The following is a 19,537-nucleotide window of genomic DNA, read 5'->3' as shown; positions in this document are numbered from 1 at the left end:
GTGTTCTGACCGGTATTTCGTCCTCTTTTCTTGCTGGGGAGGGGAAAAAAAGCAGCTAGCTCTTTTATACTTGCTGGTAAAGTTCACACATCATATCAAATATGGTTGGTTGGTTTGATTTTGATTCAGCATACCTAAATTCAGAATTTGCCTTTTGTAAACCATGGTTTATAGTTTGGTGTCACGCTAGGCCAATATAATGTACTGAAACTGGTTAAAACTAATCACAGCTTAGCACTACAGCGGCATTCACTTGCACTGTCTCTCTGTAAAACAAATTACAGCTTAGTACTACATGGGCATTCACATGCCCTGTCTCTTTGAATTGGCTAGTTTCCACTACACCTAGAAGTTGACGGTGAGCAGAGAGAAATCTGCTTTGCCCCCTCTTGCTTTCTCTTCCTTCCTCTCCCTCCCATACAGTGAAATAAAACTGGTAATTTTTCCATTTCCTTTGGTGCATTCTGTTCCATTAGCCCAAGACAATATGTTAGCAAACAGAATTGGATTGGAAATGTGAGTAGCTGGAGACAGTGGTAACTCTTACTTGCCTGGTCTTGTTGTTCTAGATATCGTAGTGAACCACAAACTAACCAACTACATAGTTTAGCTTGTTGAACAAGCCCTTGTGGTTAGTTTACCATTCAGTGGTCAAGGAAAGAAGAGATTGGGTTAATCAAGGAAAATGTATTTAAGTTAATTGTGGATAAGTATGGTTTGTAAAACTCAGCCAACAAAATTCCTATTCAAATCAACAGCATGAGTAAAATCCGTACTCTAGACATTTAGACATTATTTTTTTTAGACATTTTATTAGGGTTTATAGGCCGCCCTTTTCCCTGAGGGGACTCAGGGCGGCTTACAATCACCAGGGAGGGGGTGCAAATCAAAATAAACAATATACAAACAAAATAAAGTAATAAAAACACAACTTGCATTCAACATTCAACACTCGGGTAGGGCAAATTAGAGACTTATCCCCAAGCCTGTTGGGAGAGCCAGGTCTTGAGGGCTGCGCGGAAGGCCTGGACGGTGGTGAGGGTGCGTATCTCGACGGGGAGATCGTTCCACAGGGTCGGAGCTGCAACAGAAAAGGCTCTCCTCCGTGTAGTTGCCAGTCGACATTGACTGGCGGATGGGATTCGGAGGAGGCCCAGTCTGTGCGATCTTATCGGTCGGAGGGAGGTAATCGGCAGAAGGCGGTCTCTCAAGTACTCAGATCCACTACCATGAAGGGCTTTAAAGGTGGTCAACAGCACCCTGAAGCACACCCGGAGATCAACAGGTAGCCAGTGCAGCTCGCGGAGGATGGGTGTTATGTGGGCAAACCGCGGTGTGCCCACTATCACTCGCGCGGCCGAGTGATAGTGGTCTGTGGAACTGACAGAATTTAACTCTGTGTATTTCAGGAGGACATACTACAGAAATCTTGAGGTTGCTTAACAGCCTCTCCAAGAAATACTCTCCCAGGCATTACGTTTTGGCTGATTCAGATAAGATGAGCGAAGAAAAAATCCGTTCTTTTGAACAAAAGAGAGCTGCAAAATACCCCGATTCCTCGGTGAGTTTTCATACCTATTTTTTCTGATTGTTCATATTTTATTAAATAGTAATGTCACCTTTCCTATTAAAATGCTGTAGCTTTCTCCAGTTTGCACTGAAGTTCCCACCCTAAATTTTTCACTTTTCTCATTAACTTGGGGTGGGGTGGGGGTGTCTTCCATGCAGGCCAGAGAATGCTTCACTAAGCACCTAAACTCCAGAGGAAGGGAGCTGGCTTTGAGATAATCTTGAAGCATCTACATCCTCCAAATATAAAACAACATAGAAAGGTAGAAAGAGCTGTCTTTCTAGAAAAGGGTTGTCCAACTTTAAGACTTGTAGATGGTGGGTTCCCCCATGGCTGATTGGGGAATTCTGGAGTTGAAGACAGCAGGTCTTTTAAGTTACCAATGTTGAACATTTTTGTTCCAGAAATTTTGGCTCTGCCTTATACATTTAATCCGTACTGTGTATTGAAATGGGATATGTTTGATCTCTAGGCCAAATAGAGTGAGGTTTCCTATTTCTTCCCAAGTAGGGAGCATTTTCTTGAGAAGGTTGCTGCTGGGCGACATAAATCCTTTTCTCAAGTTGGGATCCCCTTTATGCTTCCACCTTTCACTGTGCAGTGAAGCTTTCAATACACATGGTGGATATTTAAAATATTCTCTGAAGCCTAGAAGGTTGGGACATTTTAAAACGACCTAAGGGTGAAACTTCAAATGAATAGAATAGAATAGATTCATAACGAAAATTTACAAATATTTATTAGAAGTAACATTAGAAGAAGAAAAAGTTAAAGGTTGCATGATAGCGTGGGCCAAAAACTTTGGTTACAACATAGATCTAGTGGATTGGGAAAGAATTTGGAACACAAATTATAAATTAACACGATCAGCAGCACTTAAAGAAAATATATACAAAATGTTTTATCGTTGGCATTTATCACCAACAAGATTGGCTAAAATGTACCCAAACATGAAGCTGACCTGTTGGAAGTGTAAAAAATTACAAGGGACTTATTATCACATATGGTGGACCTGCCCGGAAACACAAAAATATTGGACAAAAATTTGAAAATGGGTGCAAGAAATTACAGGAGAACAGATAAAATACAAACCCGAAATCTTTCTACTGGGAATAATCAAAGGGAAATATACAAAGAAAATTAAGGACATATTAACACATCTGCTAACTACAGCTAGAATAGCATTTGCCCAATGCTGGAAGCAAAATAATACCACCTCGGATGAATTAGTGATAAAAAAAACTTTGGATTGTGCAGAGATGGACAAATTAACACTGAAATTAAAAGATGAAAGAAGAGTCGGAATATTATGAAATTTGGAACAATTGGTACAAATGGCTGCAAAACAAGAATAAAAGTAATTAAGCCAAAAAACTATATATAAATATATATATAGGACTGTGTATAAAGGTGTGTAAATATAGAAGTGAAATATTATATACATGTACAGGTATGATGACATAACAATATTGATGTAATGACTGTAAGGTGTTGTAGAAGGAAAAAAATAATAAAAAAAATCTGCTAATTAAAAAAAAGGGGACAAAATTCACCGAAAAAAGAATAGAATAGAATAGAATAGAATTCTTTATTGGCCAAGTCTGATTTACACAAGGAATTTGTCTTTGGTGCATATCCTCTCAGTGTACATAAAAGAAAAGATATATTTGTAATGAATCATAAGGTACAACACTTAATGATAGTCATAGGGTACAAATAAGCAATCAAATCATACTAGGAAACTATCAATATAAATACATATTGATAGTTATATTTATATCAATATAAATCATAAGGATACAAGCCACAAAGTTACAGTCATCCAGCGGGAGGAAATGGGTGATAGGAACGATGAGAAGATTAATAGTCATACAGACTTAGTGAATAGTTTGACAGTGTTGAGGGAATTATTTGTTTAGCAGAGGGATGGCATTCGGAAAAGAACTGTTCTTTCGTCTAGTTGTTCTGGTGTGCAGTGCTCTAGAGCATCGTTTTGAAGAAAGGAGTTGAAACAATTGATGTCCAGGATGTGAGGGATCTGTAACTATTTCCACAGCCCTGTTTTTGACTCGTGCAGTTAGCAGGCCTCAATGGAAGGCAGGTTGGTAGCGACTGTTTTTTTTCTGCAATTCTAATTACCCTCTGCCCTGTTTAGAAAATACATCTCCCTATTAATTATACTACTGAAACGAAGGGAAAAATAGTAAATAAAAGTTGGGTTCTGTAAGGAGAAATCCTCAGTTCCTTCAGTCCACTTGTCAGCTGTGACCAGGGGGGCATTTGCTCAGGTTCGCCTGGTGCACCAGTTGCGTCCCTACCTGAACCGGGAGGCCCTCACTACAGTCACTCGCGCCCTTGTGACCTCTAGACTGGACTACTGCAACGTGCTCTACATGGGGCAGCCCTTGAAGAGCATTCGGAGACTTCAGCTTGTCCAGAATGCAGCCGCGCGAGCGATCGTGGGTGCACCTCGGTTCACCCACGTAACACCTATCCTCCGCGAGCTGCACTGGCTGCCTATTGGTCTCCGGATACGCTTCAAGGCGCTAGTCGTCACTTATAAAGCCCTTCATGGTATTGGACCTGGGTACTTGAGAGACCGCCTGCTGCCAATTACCTCCGCCAGACCGATTAGATCCCACAGACTAGGCCTCCTCTGAATTTTTTTATCAAACTGCTTGATGAATCCTGGGTTCTCATTAAAAAAAAAGATTTCACAAGCCCGAGATCTGCTTGCCTTTATTCTAGCAATACAAAAAAATATATGTTAAAAGTGGTATATAGCCTAAGCATCAGAACAGATTGGCTAAGCATTGGGGGTTTGCAATGTCTTCTTACATTGTTGAACTGGCTCATGAATGATTTCCATTAATTTCTCATTACGCATTTGTCACTGTGTATTTAAGATTCTTGAGATAATCCATTAAATATATTCAGATTTTTTTTTCCCCTTAAAATTTCCGGACCAAAGTGAAAACACCTGGCAGGGCTTAAATTGCTCCGGGTTTTGGTTAGCAGGGGAACAGGATGGAGGGGCTGTAGCCATAATCTTTCTGTATGCTTCAATTTGTTTCCCAGTTATAGTTCATTATTCATGGGGAAGGAAAGTGAACTTTTGGAAGTATTCCAAACCACAAGGTTGCAATCCTATATACATTTCTTGGAAATAATGTCCCTTTGAACTCAGTGAATCCAAGTAGACTATGTAGGATTATTATCTGGCTCTATTCAAACATTTCTATTTCTATTCTATTTCTATTTATTGAGTTTATAGGCCGCCCAATCCCAGAGGAATCCGGGCGGCTTAGAGAAATAAGAAATATTAAAAGATTAAAATAAACAAAACACAGCAAATTAAAAGAAACACAACATACACCCAGTCTAAGCGGGGCTGGACCTCAATCAAGAGGTCAACAGCTCCAGGCCTGCCAGAAAAGCCAGGTTTTGATAGCTTTACGGAAGGCCATGAGAGTGGGTAGGGTCCGGATCTCTTGGGGTAGCTCGTTCCATAGGGCCGGAGCGGCAACAGAGAAGGCCCTACTCCGAGGCGTCGCCAGCCGACATGGTCCAGCTGATGGCACCTGGAGAAGGCCCACCCTGTGTGATCTTATCAGTCTTAGGGAGATATGCGGCAGAAGACGGTCTCAAGATATCCGGTTCCTAGGCAATGTAGGGCTTTAAAGGTGATAACCAGCACCTTGAATCGTGCTCGGAGACCAATGGGCAGCCAGTGCAGCTCGCGGAGGATAGGTGTAGTGTGGATGTACCTTGGTACACCCAGTATCGCTCGCGCGGCTGCATTCTGGACTAATTGTAGTCTCCGAACACTTTTCAGGGGCAGCCTGAAACATCATGATTCACAAGATAAATTAGCAGAATTTGGAAACCCCAAAAGCACCAGACTAAGAGAACAGGGGAGATCAGTTTCCAATCCAAAGCAACCTCACATTTGTTTCGGGCTCAACTATCCTGTTCAACCATAGCTCTATAACAAAAACCATGGGCTGACATAATATGAACTCTCTCTTCGGACTGCTTTATATAGAGATAAGAGTCTAGAATGCTTTCCCTCGAAGAATGCTTTTCTAGCTCTTGCAACTTCATTGTTTTGTTCGTTTGGATTACTCACCCTGGAGATCAGTGGTGGGTTGCTAATCCTATTCCAACCGGTTCGGTTGGAACGGGGCCGGCGGCGTCCTCGTGCACGCGCGCAGTTCACGCATGTGTCTTAGCGCCTGCGCGATGCTCCAGCTGCTCGCGGAGAATCGCACAGGCGCTGTATGTGCCATCCAGCTGCTCGCGGAGAATCGCGCAGGCGCTGTATGTGCCATGCACCTGCGTGGAAGCGCAGAAGCCTTCAAAGACCGGTAAGGACCGCGGGTGGGCGGGTGGGCCCTTCGCCGTTCCCGGAAGTTACTTACTTCCGGGTTCGCCGACCAACCGGTTCGCGGGGACCGCCGCGAACCAGTTGAAACCCACCCCTGCTGGAGATACATAGAATATGCCTGCAGCTTAAGCAGAAAATCACATTTGTGTCCTGGCATCATGATGCTTTTCCACTAGCAAGATTGGTAGCCACATTTCAAAATTTATGTTCTCCAGCCTGACGCTTCATAGAAGCGCTAGACATCTATAATCCACTGGCATAACTATTAGCAGATGTTTAAGCCAGACTTCTGTAACCTGATGAGTTCCAGATGAATTGAACCCCAACTGCTATAATCCTCTGGGCAGTACAGCCTTTGGCCGTGCTGGCTGAAGACTACATAAACCGATCCAACCCTTTTGAAGAGCGAAAGATTGAGGAACTCCTGTGTATATTATCTAGCAGGCCTCTGGAATAGGATGGTACACACACATTTCTAGTTTCGTACCTTGTCCAACTCTTTTCCAAACTTTTTCTCCTTACAGCTTTGCCCACACTTCTTTCTTACTTGAATTCATATGGGACGTAGCTAATTCCCAATTCTGCTTCTACAATGAAGATAAACTGGGAGGCTTGGAGTTTGGCGAATTGAAGTTCCATCAAAAAAAAGTTTTTTTAAAAAAAGTCTCTGCAGAATTATTAAAAAACATACCCTTTTCATTTCTTTCTTTTTATTTTTTTTAACCCCCTAAGACTAGCGGGATAGGTGGCAAATAAATTTTACATATAAATAAAACATCAGAAAGAAGAATAGTGTTTACCTGATAGCTTATTATGTATATATTATTCTGTTTTAAGTTCGAGGTATCAAAAGGCCAAGAACATGAAAGCTACAGTATGTTTCTATGGGACTAACTTCTAAAGTTTGCATTTTTACTGAAACATTTTTGGGTTTGCTTCCTGTTGAGCAGGCATTGTCTCTGACAATTGTCTTCTGTAGGATTTTTGTACCGCCCCTAAGTTTGAGTCTCGGTGTCGCAGCACCCTCTACTGATCAGGAAATAAGTTAACTGCTGTGGATAATGTGTACACATTCTGATTTTAAATCAGTGGGAGCTGTGAATGTGTGTGGAAAGCCGGGAGTGGGAAATGAAGGTGAAAAATTCTTGATTCATACTCGATCACATGTGCATGTAGGTTTCTTGAGGGTTTCACACAGGGGTGGGTTTCAACCAATCCGCAGCGGTCTGCGTGGACCGCTTGGTCGGTGAACCCGGAAGTAAGTAACTTCCGGGAACGCCAAAGGGTCCACTCGCCCGCGCTCCTTACCGGTCTTTGAAGGCTTCTGCCCTTCCACGCAGGTGCATGGTACATACAGCGCCTGCGCGATTCTCTGCGAGTAGCTGGAGCATCGCGCAGGCGCTAAGACGCATGCGTGAACTGCGCGCATGCACGAGGACGCCGCCGGCGGGTTGGAACGGGATGAGCAACCCACCCACCAGGTGGATGTAGTTTTCTTAAGGGAGTAGCAAAGAACTAGTTTGCTACTACATTCTCCTGAAACGTTTTTTTTCCAACTTCCCTATCTAGTCTTCAGTGCTGGTAAATTACCAGTTCAAGTAGCAACTAAATCTAATCCTGTTTTGCATTTTCACTCAATTGTAGTTGGATACATGCCGCCAACCTGCAGTAAGTTGGGGAAAAATAAATTACTTTTGAAATTATTTTTAAACCCACACAGAAGTGGAGTAGTATAACATGTGAAAACTACTTCATAATATGAATGTAAAGGTGTCCGTGTGAGGAATGTGTGAATTGTTTAATTTTTTAAAATTTAAACGGGGTTTTTTTTGGCCTAAACCAGAGCTGTCAAACTCCTGGCCCCTGGCCCGGAGGTGTCATGCACTGGCCACGCCCACGCCCGGTTTAGCGATACATCACGTGACGCCGCTATGAACGACGTGAGTGTGATACTCCTGGCCTAAAGCCACTCATTTTTAAGCATAGCCCTTGGACTGCCACAAAAGCTAACACAGCCTCTTTTCCATGGGAATCAATATTTAAAGCAATTTAATGACAAATAGTTGAAATAGAATTGTATAACTATAAATGCAACATTCGGTTGAGACAGTTGACTTATTACTGGTCACTTAGCGACGTTCAAAGTTATGAAGGACCCCTGTAAAAGCTACTTACGACTCAGTTCTGAACTTTCTCAATAGTCACATGACTCCATTCTGGGGGCCTCAGCAACTGGTTCATGTTTACAACTGTGTACAGCGGTCTGCAGTCATGTGGCTTCAATTTATGACACTTTCCCAGAAGTTGGTGTTTCCTTCTGGTTTCTGGGGGAAAGAAATGCCCCACAGTGAACAATGGGTTTGTTTAACAATCATGTTTGTTTTAAGACCATCACATTTGCTTAACAACCACTACTAAAAAGGTTGTAAATTTGATTTACAAATATTTATTAGAAGTAGCAATAGCAATAGCAGTTAGACTTATATACCGCTTCATAGGGCTTTCAGCCCTCTCTAAGCGGTTTACAGAGTCAGCATATCGCCCCCACAGTCTGGGTCCTCATTTCACCCACCTCGGAAGGATGGAAGGCTGAGTCAGGGCACAAACTGCGAACTTCATATAGGTGTTAGGAAGGGCATCCTGCCAGTAAATGCACAGCTCCAATCGCCTGACTCCACCCCAATAAAAGGGATTATAGGGTCATTAAAAAAAACCCAAGTGGGCTAAAGGTAGATCAGAATCTACAGACAGTTATTTGTAATAGCTCAAGAAGATCTTAAACTCCCATTTTACAATAAATACTCCTAGAGTTAGATGGGTAGATGCACAAACAGACATGAATGTCCGTGTCTAGGGGGAGGGAGAGAGGAGAGGCTACTGAAATGAAGAAAATTCACCGTAACGCACATTAGAATTTTTTTTTTCTCTGAAGGACTGAATTCAGTTCTGAAAACAAATTCTTAAGCTCAGTGTCTGCTCGGAGATAACCAAATGCCTTGATTTTAAGTGTTGTCTCTGGATGATTTGAGGATTATAAGAGGAAAAACCTGGAGTCTCACTAACAGTTGTCCACCAGGTGGCGCACTTGATCCAGTGCTGTGTGATACATCTATGCCAACCTTCTCAAAACCACTCAAAAGTGACTTGTTTTAAACTACCATCACAGGAGGAAACTATTCGGAAAATAATGGAATGTGACGAAATGAGTAAGCTTACATTTGAAATTAGAGAACGAGAGGACGAGCAATATTATAAAGTATGGGACTTAGATAAAAAGAATCTGGGAATGAAACTGTTTACTTATATAGTAATAGAAAGTTATAGTTATTGTTACAAAGTTTTTTTTTCTCCTGGTTATGATATAGAGCACTATTCATATGATATATATAAAGGACAATAATGATCTTAATGTATAAGAGTGGGATGATTTGAACACTTTGGTATAATTGTATGTAGTGAACATTTTATATTAGAAAGATCTTTGTATATTAAACAGACCAATGATGATGTAATGAACAATTGATATACATATGATTTGAAAAACTTAACCACTATACGGATTAATAATTAATAATGGAAAACTACTCTTCGAACTCTGGACGATAGGTGGCATTATGGTCAATTGAAAATATGAATGTATATTATAAATTAATGGGAATTCTTTGTTCTAATCTCCGCTTTTTCTCCTTGGAGATAGGTGATGTTATAATACTTTAAAGACTTATTGTTACTTGATAGATAATTATGAACTCAAGGAAATAAGGATTGTTACAAATGAAAGAATATTAATGGTAATTTGAACACATAATGCTCAACGAGCCGAGGTGGCGCAGTGGGTAGAGTGCAGTACTGCAGGCTACTTCAGCTGACTGTTATCTGCAGTTCGGCGGTTCAAATCTCACCAGGCTCAAGGTTGACTCAGCCTTCCATCCTTCCGAGGTGGGTAAAATGAGGACCCGGATTGTTGTTGGGGGCAATATGCTGACTCTGTAAACCGCTTAGAGAGGGCTGAAAGCCCTATGAAGCGGTATATAAGTCTAACTGCTATTGCTACTGCTATTGCTAACGACAGCAAAATATTGAGTTATATTTAATGCAAAACCAGTGATGGTTATTCTTAACCTTAAGAATTGATGCATAAAAACTTGTAACCAAACGGCATGCTTGATGAAATGGAAGAAAGATGTTTTTCTCTCGCTCTTGTTTTGTATGTGTGGTTTTGTTTTTTAAGAAAAAGAATAAAAATATATATATATTTTAAAAAGTGACTTGTTTTTAGTAACCTGGGGAGGCTGGTTGCATTCTAGCTACAGGAAAGGTCACAGCCTCCATGGCCCTGCAGAAAATGAAATAGTCTACCAGAAAAATAAACATAGTTTCCTGCCGAGGAAGCTGTGGGAGTTATTGTAATACGGTTTCTGAGAAACAGAATCATAGAGTTGGAAGGGACTTTGGTGCAGGATAATTTTTTTTTAACCTGTGGAAATGAAGCAAACAGCAGGATATACCAGCCTGGTCACTCCTTGTAGAGATCATACTTGTAGTTGCAAATGAGTTACTAACTATAAGATTGGTCTACTCTAGTCTGCCTAGCTCAGTGGTAGTCAACCTGGTTCCCTACCGCCCACTAGTGGGTGTTCCAGCTTTCATGGTGGGCGGTAGGGGTTTGCTGTAACTCTGCTTTATAAATTTTATAAAGTAAAGTTATTTAGCAGCTAGCAATAGCAGTTAGACTTATATACCGCTTCGTAGGGCTTTCAGCCCTCTCTAAGCGGTTTACAGAGTCAGCATATTGCCCCCAACAATCCGGGTCCTCATTTCACCCACCTCGGAAGGATGGAAGGCTGCGTCAACCTTGAGCCGGTGAGATTAGAACCGCTGAACTGCAGATCACAGTCAGCTGAAGTGGCCTGCACTACTGCACCCTAACCACTGCGCCACCTCGGCTCTACTTCCCTACTTTATAAATCACCATTAATACGGAACCGGTGGGCGGTTAGAAAATTTTACTACTAACAGAGATACGAAAGTGGGCGGTAGGTATAAAAAGGTTGACTACCCCTGGCCTAGCTCTATATTTCTCAAAGCCTTAACCAAAAGATTTTTCCTGTATGCTGTTTTGAAGAAAGAAAGAAAAAAGTCTTGGCCACAAGAAATTCAGCACGGATTATTATTTTAGTTACCTGAAAGGAAGATCTGTTTCTTTTTCAAAGAATTTACCTTCGAATTGGAAAAGTTGTCTTCCATTAGCTGAGATTCTTGCCATGTTTTTTTGGGAGGGTGAGGACCTTAAATGTGGATTCTTTCTCCTGTGTGTGTGTGTGTGTGTGTGTGTGTGTGTTTTGCAGAATTTGCCAGCAGCCAGTGGAGCAGATTTGGATAGTGAGGAGGTTGGGAGGAACATGGGCCAGTCCTGGAGTCTGGGGAAGGCTCTGATGAGGGCTCTGCGTCGGAGGCGGAGAGGGAGCCAGGGCCGTATGCCAGCTCACGCCCTCGTGACCTCAAGACTGGACTACTGCAATGCGCTCTACATGGGGCAGCCCTTGGAGAGCATTCGGAGACTTCAACTTGTCCAGAATGCAGCTGCGCGAGCGATTGTGGGTGTACCTCGATACACCCACGTAACACCTATCCTCCGCGAGCTGCACTGGCTTCCAATCGGTCTCCGGATACGCTTCGAGGTGCTAGTTATTACTTATAAAGCCCTTCATGGTATTGGACCTGGGTACTTGAGAGACTGCCTGCTGCCAATTACCTCCCAAAGACCCATTAGATCGCACAGGGTCGGCCTCCTACGGGTTCCATCCACCAGCCAATGCCACCTGGCTACGACCCGTGTTGCGATATACGTGCAGGTATGCATCTGCCATACTGTAACACGTATAGAACAGAAGCAATAATTAACCATATGATTAAATCAGTAAACTAAAAGCAATAATTGGCCATATGATTAGATCAGTAAGACAAACTGTCCAACTCCAAGCGTTGATTAAATCAGTACCCTTAACACTAAGCAGATCAGCAACCACAGACTTGTAACTAAGCGCTGATTAAATCAGGGGTTACAACTGTTTAACTCTCAAACATTAATTAAGCATTGGATGTTTGCATGATGATAAAAGGTTTATTGACTATGAGTGTTCTTCAAGTCTACATGAGAGTAAATGAGTTACCATATACTGTAAGCTTGCACAATCATGATTGGTCCGCATTGGCTATGTGAATCCACCCCTCCCTTGTGTATGATCAATAAAAGAAGCCCCCAGACTTCGTTCTGGGTCGGTTTCGTCCCGAAGGAAATTCGTGTCCGAGTCTTCTTTCCTCATTGGCTTCATGAACCACCCGCGGAGAAATCGCATCTGGTGACCCCGACGTGATGATCCATGCTGCCCATCTCATCTCACCCTCGGCCGGGAAAAGCCTCGCACCCAGGGCCGGCCGTCTGCGAACGGAGCACCCTCTCAATTCGTGAGTATGGGATCGGGTTTCTCGAAAGAACAGGAAGCACACCTTCATGAGCTTCGGGATATCTAAATTTTCTAGTGTAATTATTCAAGCGATGGGCAAGTCGCTTCCCGTTTTCCCCTCAAAAGCATTTAATTGACTTATTGACTGATGTCTAAAATCATTGTCCAATCTACCCGGAAAAAGGGGTCTTTAAAGCTCTCCTTATGGATAAAATTGGGCACCTACTTCCATGAGGAACCCCGAGCCCCTCCGGGCGTTTTAACAACATGGCGTTTACTTATCAAAAAAGCCTAGCAAGCCCCTTCCTCTTCCCTTCTCTCTTCTTCTCCATCAACATTGAAACATGTGATCCCCTTTTCTGTTCAGGGCTCAAGCCATGTGGCCCTGTCCAACAGTAAACCATCTTTCCAAGCAGCCTCCATGTCTCCAGTGTCTTCTTCCCCACTTGGAGCTGAACCCAGAAGGACATTTCTCTCAACAATTGGCGACCCACAGATGGGACTCCAAGCTAGCCTAACCAATGGATATGGCCCAGGTAAGCCTCCCATGCCGGCACAGACCCCATTGAGTCTGTGGGTGGACTTTATCTTGGCCTTAACCATTGGATCTAGGTTTTAAAGGGGTTTTGAGTTTGAGCTCAAAGGCTGCCTGGAAAGAAGGTGAGTACCTTTAAATTTTAATTCTCTAAAGTTTAAATTTTTGTTGTTGTTTCTGTTGTTCTGTGATAATACAGGAAAACTAATTTGGCTACATAAAGGTACTTAAAAGAAAAGGGAAAAATGTTGAGGTTTCTTTTTTTCCTCCTGTCTCTTTGTCTCTTTGTCTTCTATGTGGTTTGTTTAAGATTTGTGCCTTCCCTAATTTAACAGATTTGTGCTGGGGATGTAGGATGTGAAAACCTGAGAGTTCTGTTTTTTCCCTTCTTATTTTCTCCTTGTTCTTGTGTAAATGTGTGCCTAAGTCTTTGTGCACCCTCAAGGTCTAAACTGGCAGAAATTGCCTTCGCTCAGTTTGTCCCCCCCCCAAAAGAGTACAGAGAAGTGTTTTTTTTCCTTCCTTCCTTCCCTTTGCCTTAAAGTAACAACCCAGGAAATGTTCTAAGTTCATTTACAGGAAAAGTTTCATCCTTGCTTCTATCGTGTGTTTAAATGATTTTACCTGTTTATTTCCTTCCTGAAGCATGTGAATCCAAACCCCACTTTGCATCTGTGATATCCCCATAATGTTACCAGTTTATCTGTTTAGTAACTGATGATTTTACCTTTTTTTAAATTCTGCCTGCAAGCTTTCTACCCTCCCCAAGCCCCTCCCTTACCCTTAATCCCCCAACAATGCCTTTTCTGTGGGGGAGGGAACCTTGTTTTCATGTTTTTCAGGCCTGGAAGATTTACTCTTCAGGTGAGTAAAGATTTTCTTCTTTTGGGGGAGGAGGAGAGTTTAGCCTTGTGTGTGTATGTATAAGATGAAGGAAATTCCTACTAAAGGTTTGCCTTCACCCTGAGTAAAAACCCTCTGCACATTTATCTGGCCAACCTACTCGAAACCTGGCCCCTAGAAGACAGTTTTCATTTAGATTTTGTAACAAATTTGCTGATTTTCTGGCCACCATCAGATGAACTGAAGATAAATTCTAACTGAGTTTCTTCCCCAAAGCGATTAAAGCCTGACTGAATGGGAAGACCTAGGTAATTGGACTTGATTACTTTGATGTAATGTCTGTTAAAAAAAATTCTTAGGTGTGCATCTAATAACATGTAGAATTGAATTGAATTGATGTTTGATCAGCTAGCTAAATAAAGACATTTGAAGATTTAAAGTGACAGAACCTCCCCCAGGCCTGAAAGTGTTGTTTCATGGTATGTGTGCATGTGTGTGTGTAATCATTTTCAGACCTGGAGGGAAGTTGAGATCTCTTAATAATAGAAAATGGAGCTCATTGGCTTATGTACAGCTCCCTGAAATAATTGTAATGATTGCTTTGTATGAAAGAAGAATGAAATGGGATATTTTTGTGTGTGAAATTAATTTACACAAGCAGTCTGATTGCAGTGCAAATGTACAGTAAGCTGCAAGATTGTTTAATGGTATGTGTGTGTATGCTTGTGTGTTATCATTTCCAAACCTGAAGGGAGGGTGAGATCCTCTAATAAATAAAATGAAGCTTGGTGGCTTGTGAAAAAGCTTCCTGAAATAATTATAATGATTGGTTGGCATGAGCAAGCATGATTGCAGTATGAATGTATATGTCCCCGAAAGTGATAACTGAAGAGATCTAAAGACCTGTGATTGCCTGCGTGAACCCCCCCCCCTCTTTTCCCTCTGGGTCATTCTTTGGAGGGAAGCAGGAGAAATGAGGATAGTGTGTGTCTGCTCATTTTTACAATGAACGTGTGTATGAATGCTTCTGTGCATTTCCCCCCCCCCTTCTTTCCCTCATTTCTTTTGAAGGGGGGCTGAAGTTTTCTGCTCATTTTAACTATTTTTTTTCCTCTCTCTTCTGAGAAATTTGGAGTAAATGGGTGACTTGCTCCTTCACCTTTACCTTTTACTGTTATCTTTTCATCTATAAAAGTTATGCAATTGCATTTCCTTTTCTGCTCTGAATACAATTTTGATTTTTTCTCTTTTCCTTCTGGAACTTTTTGAGGTTTAAAATGCTTAATTAAACCTATAAACAGAAATGATTTTGAGATATTTTGCTTACATTTGTAAATGTTCTAACATACTTGTTGAGAATTTGCTTCCATCTGAATGAAATCTAATATTTTGGAGCGTTGACTCAAAGTACCTCTTTTTTAATTGCATTTTTTTTTTAAAGCTATTTTTCTTCCCTTTCTCTTTTACACCTGAGTGCAATTTTAAAAGCTTGTGAGTCAAGGTACTCTACCTTATGATATTTTGTTTGTTTGTTTGCAACACAAGTTGTTGTCTCTTTTGAAAATTTACTCATCTTACTGCAAAAGTGTTTCAATCATAGAAGCAGTGGGAATGTCCTGTTCCATGAAATTTACATCATTTACATTGTCTGCCTTCTGGAATAATGTTTGGATTTCCACATTTGGACAGAATGGGTGAGATTCCACAACATGGGACTAAAGATATGTCTGTAAAGAACTGTATATTTGGCCTCTCTTTTTCTTCACCTAAGACACAAAGGACTGCTAACTCTTGAATTGGCTGCTGGCGATTGCATTCTGATAAAACCTGACATGAGGAGAAAAAACTTAGCCAAGTCTGGAACTGACTACCAAACCTGACTGACCACTCTTATCAGCAAGCTAAGCCTAATGCCATCCAGCAGATATGAAAGAATGGACTCTGAGATGGAGAAGTAAAGACCAAAAGACTTTCTTCTATCCCCAGAAGACTATTGGGGAGGGTGAAAATTGATCCTAAAGTTCTCTTTCTTTGCTTTCTTCACAGAAATTCATTGTTAGGTTTCTTTCTTTTCTCATTTATATTGTAATCAGTTTTAATGTATTCCTGTAAGAATTGTATTTTGAGAATGATAGCACAGCAATTCTGAACACCTTGGATTTATGTCTAGTGGGAGGGAAAGTTTGTCTAAAATGTCTGTATTTTCTGTATTGTAGAAGCAGCTACACACACACACACACCAGGAAAGAGAGATAGAGAGAGAGAGAGAGAGAGAGAGAAGAGCCTATTCAGAATTAGATTGAAACTATCTCCTCCACACACAGTTTTTCGTAGGTTGATTTTTAGCAAAACTCAATTTGGCCTCACTAAAATAAGAGCCAGGGCAGGTTGAAGAACCATCCCTTTTAATTTTTGGGATTTCTGCTTGTCTGAAAGCTCACAGAAAATGATATCTGATACTAATTGGCATGGAAAATTGGATACTGTAAATTTCTTTCCAGAAATTTGTGCCCCGGTTGCTAGACCTTCATGGTTGAAAGCTATCTGGGAGCCACTGAAGAGATCCTTCTAGTGTCTCTCTCAATGTTTTTTCATCAGAATTAGATCTCCCTGATCTGACCAATTTTAATCTCTTGTCAAACACATGTGCATTCCACTCACATGTTTTGAAGAAAAAACAAAAGGAAGGGGAGTATGTGGGAAATTTAATTTTACAAATTGCTGTCTTCAAATTGATGAAACTGGCAAGGTAGTGGCCAATCTCAGTTGCAGAAATTGGTTCACGTACCCATGCAAAAGTGGACAGGATTAATGGATGATGCAGGCTTCCTGGGAGGAATTTTTCGCAATTGGAAACAAGCCACCTTCATGGCAGGCATGGCGCTCCTAGGGTTTCTCCTTTTACCCTGTTTAATCCCAGTGCTCCGAATCATCATTCAATCCACAGTAGAAAGTATGACACAGGGCAAAAACATTAACACAGCAATCTTTGATTCGTAACACAAAGCCCTACTAACAGCATTCTCTGATGAAGACCCAGAGAAAAACGATACTCCCTTCCGACTCCTCAAAATTTAAAACAAAAGGAGGAGATGTTGCGATATACGTGCAGGTATGCATCTGCCATACTGTAACACGTATAGAACAGAAGCAATAATTAACCATATGATTAAATCAGTAAACTAAAAGCAATAATTGGCCATATGATTAGATCAGTAAGACAAACTGTCCAACTCCAAGCGTTGATTAAATCAGTACCCTTAACACTAAGCAGATCAGCAACCACAGACTTGTAACTAAGCGCTGATTAAATCAGGGGTTACAACTGTTTAACTCTCAAACATTAATTAAGCATTGGATGTTTGCATGATGATAAAAGGTTTATTGACTATGAGTGTTCTTCAAGTCTACATGAGAGTAAATGAGTTACCATATACTGTAAGCTTGCACAATCATGATTGGTCCGCATTGGCTATGTGAATCCACCCCTCCCTTGTGTATGATCAATAAAAGAAGCCCCCAGACTTCGTTCTGGGTCGGTTTCGTCCCGAAGGAAATTCGTGTCCGAGTCTTCTTTCCTCATTGGCTTCATGAACCACCCGCGGAGAAATCGCAGACCCGGGGGAGGGCCTTCTCTGTTGCAGCTCCGGCCCTTTGGAACGAACTCCCCGCGGAGATTCGGACCCTCACCTCTCTCCCGGCTTTCCGAAAAGCCGTTAAAACCTGGCTGGGGTTGATGAGCTCCCTTCCCCTCTTGACAGGTGTGGTTGTTGGTCATTTTAAATGTCTGTCTTGTATTTGTATGTGCCCCTTCCCGTTTGAGTTGTTCACTGCCCTGAGTCCCTTTAGGGAATAGGGTGGCATATAAATAAAATAAAACTTCAAACTTCAAACTTCAAGTTATCAGCTGCCTTCGGAGTCAAACATCAGTGAGGCAGATGAACAGCTGGAGCCTGTTCCCAGTGTGCGCATGCGCAGAGTTGCCAGACGAAAGGAACAGCTAAAGAACAGGGGTCAACTTGGGAGTAAGGCCACAGGTGGACGATGAATGGCCCCTCCCAGAAGAAATAAAAGAGGAGCGAAAGGGGAGTGGAGTTTGCAGGAGACAATTAGTTCACTTAATTGGTTCGGGACTCTCAGAGACTCCTTGCCAGGTTTTTCAGATATCGGCCTGTCAGCTCTCCAAGCCAGATAAGGTCCGTGATTGTAAATCCTCTCTTGAAAGACTTCGCTGGATGTGAATGAGCAGAATTCACAGTAAATTAATAAAAGTTTTTTTTGTGTGGTTAGGACAAGGAGTTTGCTTCATGCTCTTGGGAAACCTAGGTCAGAACAGAATGATCTCCAGCGGCTCCTGACAATTGGATGCTATTATGTAGTGAAAATAAACAGGAGCCGGTTCAAGTTGGATTGTCTTCTTTATCTATCGTTGCTTATATTGCCGCGAGTTTTACAGTACAGGAAATAATGTTTATTAATATCCGAATGATTCTTATCTGCAAATCTCTCAATTCTCCCCAGGAATTACAGTTTGCCCTCCATCGCATTCCCAGAAGCCGAGAAGTCCGTCAGTCCTGGAGTTCTTCACTGCTGACCACCATTCATTCTTTATCTTATTCTCTTCCTTTGGCCTTCAGGCTCAACCCAGATGTGGTAGGTAAATCCACTAATGTAATGAAACAGTAAAGAAACTAGCCAGTTCCAAAAGATGTAGCTAATTGAAAATAACAGTTCTTTGGTACATGTAATCCAGTGGTGGGATTCAGCCAGTTCGCACCTATTCGGGAGAACCGGTTGGTAACTTTCTAAGTAGTTCAGAGAACCGATTGTTGGAAGAAATCTCCTTTTGTTTCTTTCCACTTTACAGGGCTAATCCTGTAAGGAAGGCAGGAAGGAAACATTCTGGTGTTGTTTCTAGCCTAATTTTGATTGTCCTGCTTACAGAAACTGCCTCTCCGGTTAACCCTTATTACATTGTAACAGCTAAGGCCGCCAATCGATGTGAGTGTCATTGAGTTGGCCACGCCCACCCAGTCACATGACCACCAAGCTCCACCTACCCAGCTAGTCATTAGGGCAGAGAACTGGTTGTTAAATTATTTGAATCCCATCACTGATGTAATCCTCAATTTACGACCACCATTATCCATTTTTATGTACTATTCTATATTTATTTATACTTAGCTATTTATAACCAAATATTGTTTACCTATATTGTGCTATATATTCTTACTATCATTTATTCTCTTACATACAATTATAGGTATACATTCACATAGTTATTCTTTTTCTTTGCCATTCTTATATTTTTGTTATTCCATTTAAAAGGTTATAATATACAGTTTGGGTTGCTTTGTTTACCATCCCTAGCTCCTGTTGTAACACCACCTTATTTTCCCTTTCTTTTCTCCCTCCCTTCCTTCTCTACTTCCTTCCTTCCTCCTCTCCTTCCCCTTCCTTCTTCCCTTACCTCTCCCCTACTCCTACCCCCTCTCTTCCCCTTCCTGCCCTCTCTCCTTCTCTTTCTCTCCCTTCCACCCTCTTCTCCTTCTCTTTTTCTCCCTTCCATCCACCTCTCCTTACCTCTTTCTTCTTCCCTTGCCTCTCCTGCACTCTTTCTCTTCCCTTCCTACTATCTCTCCTTCTTTCTCTCCTTTCCACCCTCCTCTCCTTTCCCTTCCTTCTTCCCTCCCTTCCCTACTTCCTTCCTCCTCTCCTTCCCCTTCCTTCTTCCC

At 41.7% G+C, this 19,537-nt stretch overlaps 1 protein-coding gene across 1 annotated transcript in view; it reads left to right on the top strand.

Moving 5' to 3' along the window:
• ALG14 (ALG14 UDP-N-acetylglucosaminyltransferase subunit) overlaps nucleotides 1-19,537 on the top strand; it is a 53,841-nt gene that overhangs the window by 1,576 nt on the left and 32,728 nt on the right. The window contains exons 2-3 of the mRNA XM_087719284.1: nucleotides 1,410-1,561; nucleotides 18,324-18,455. Coding sequence (XP_087575410.1) covers nucleotides 1,410-1,561; nucleotides 18,324-18,455 — 284 coding nt within the window. The remainder of the gene's footprint in view (nucleotides 1-1,409; nucleotides 1,562-18,323; nucleotides 18,456-19,537) is intronic.

This window comes from Thamnophis sirtalis, unplaced genomic scaffold (assembly GCF_051295495.1).
Source record: "Thamnophis sirtalis isolate CommonGarterSnake01/CBP01778 unplaced genomic scaffold, rThaSir2_p1.2 scaffold_7, whole genome shotgun sequence".
In the NCBI taxonomy this organism is placed as follows: domain Eukaryota; kingdom Metazoa; phylum Chordata; class Lepidosauria; order Squamata; family Natricidae; genus Thamnophis; species Thamnophis sirtalis.
The sequence above is the reverse complement of the archived record's forward strand: the minus strand, read 5'-3'. Positions and strand labels throughout refer to the sequence as shown.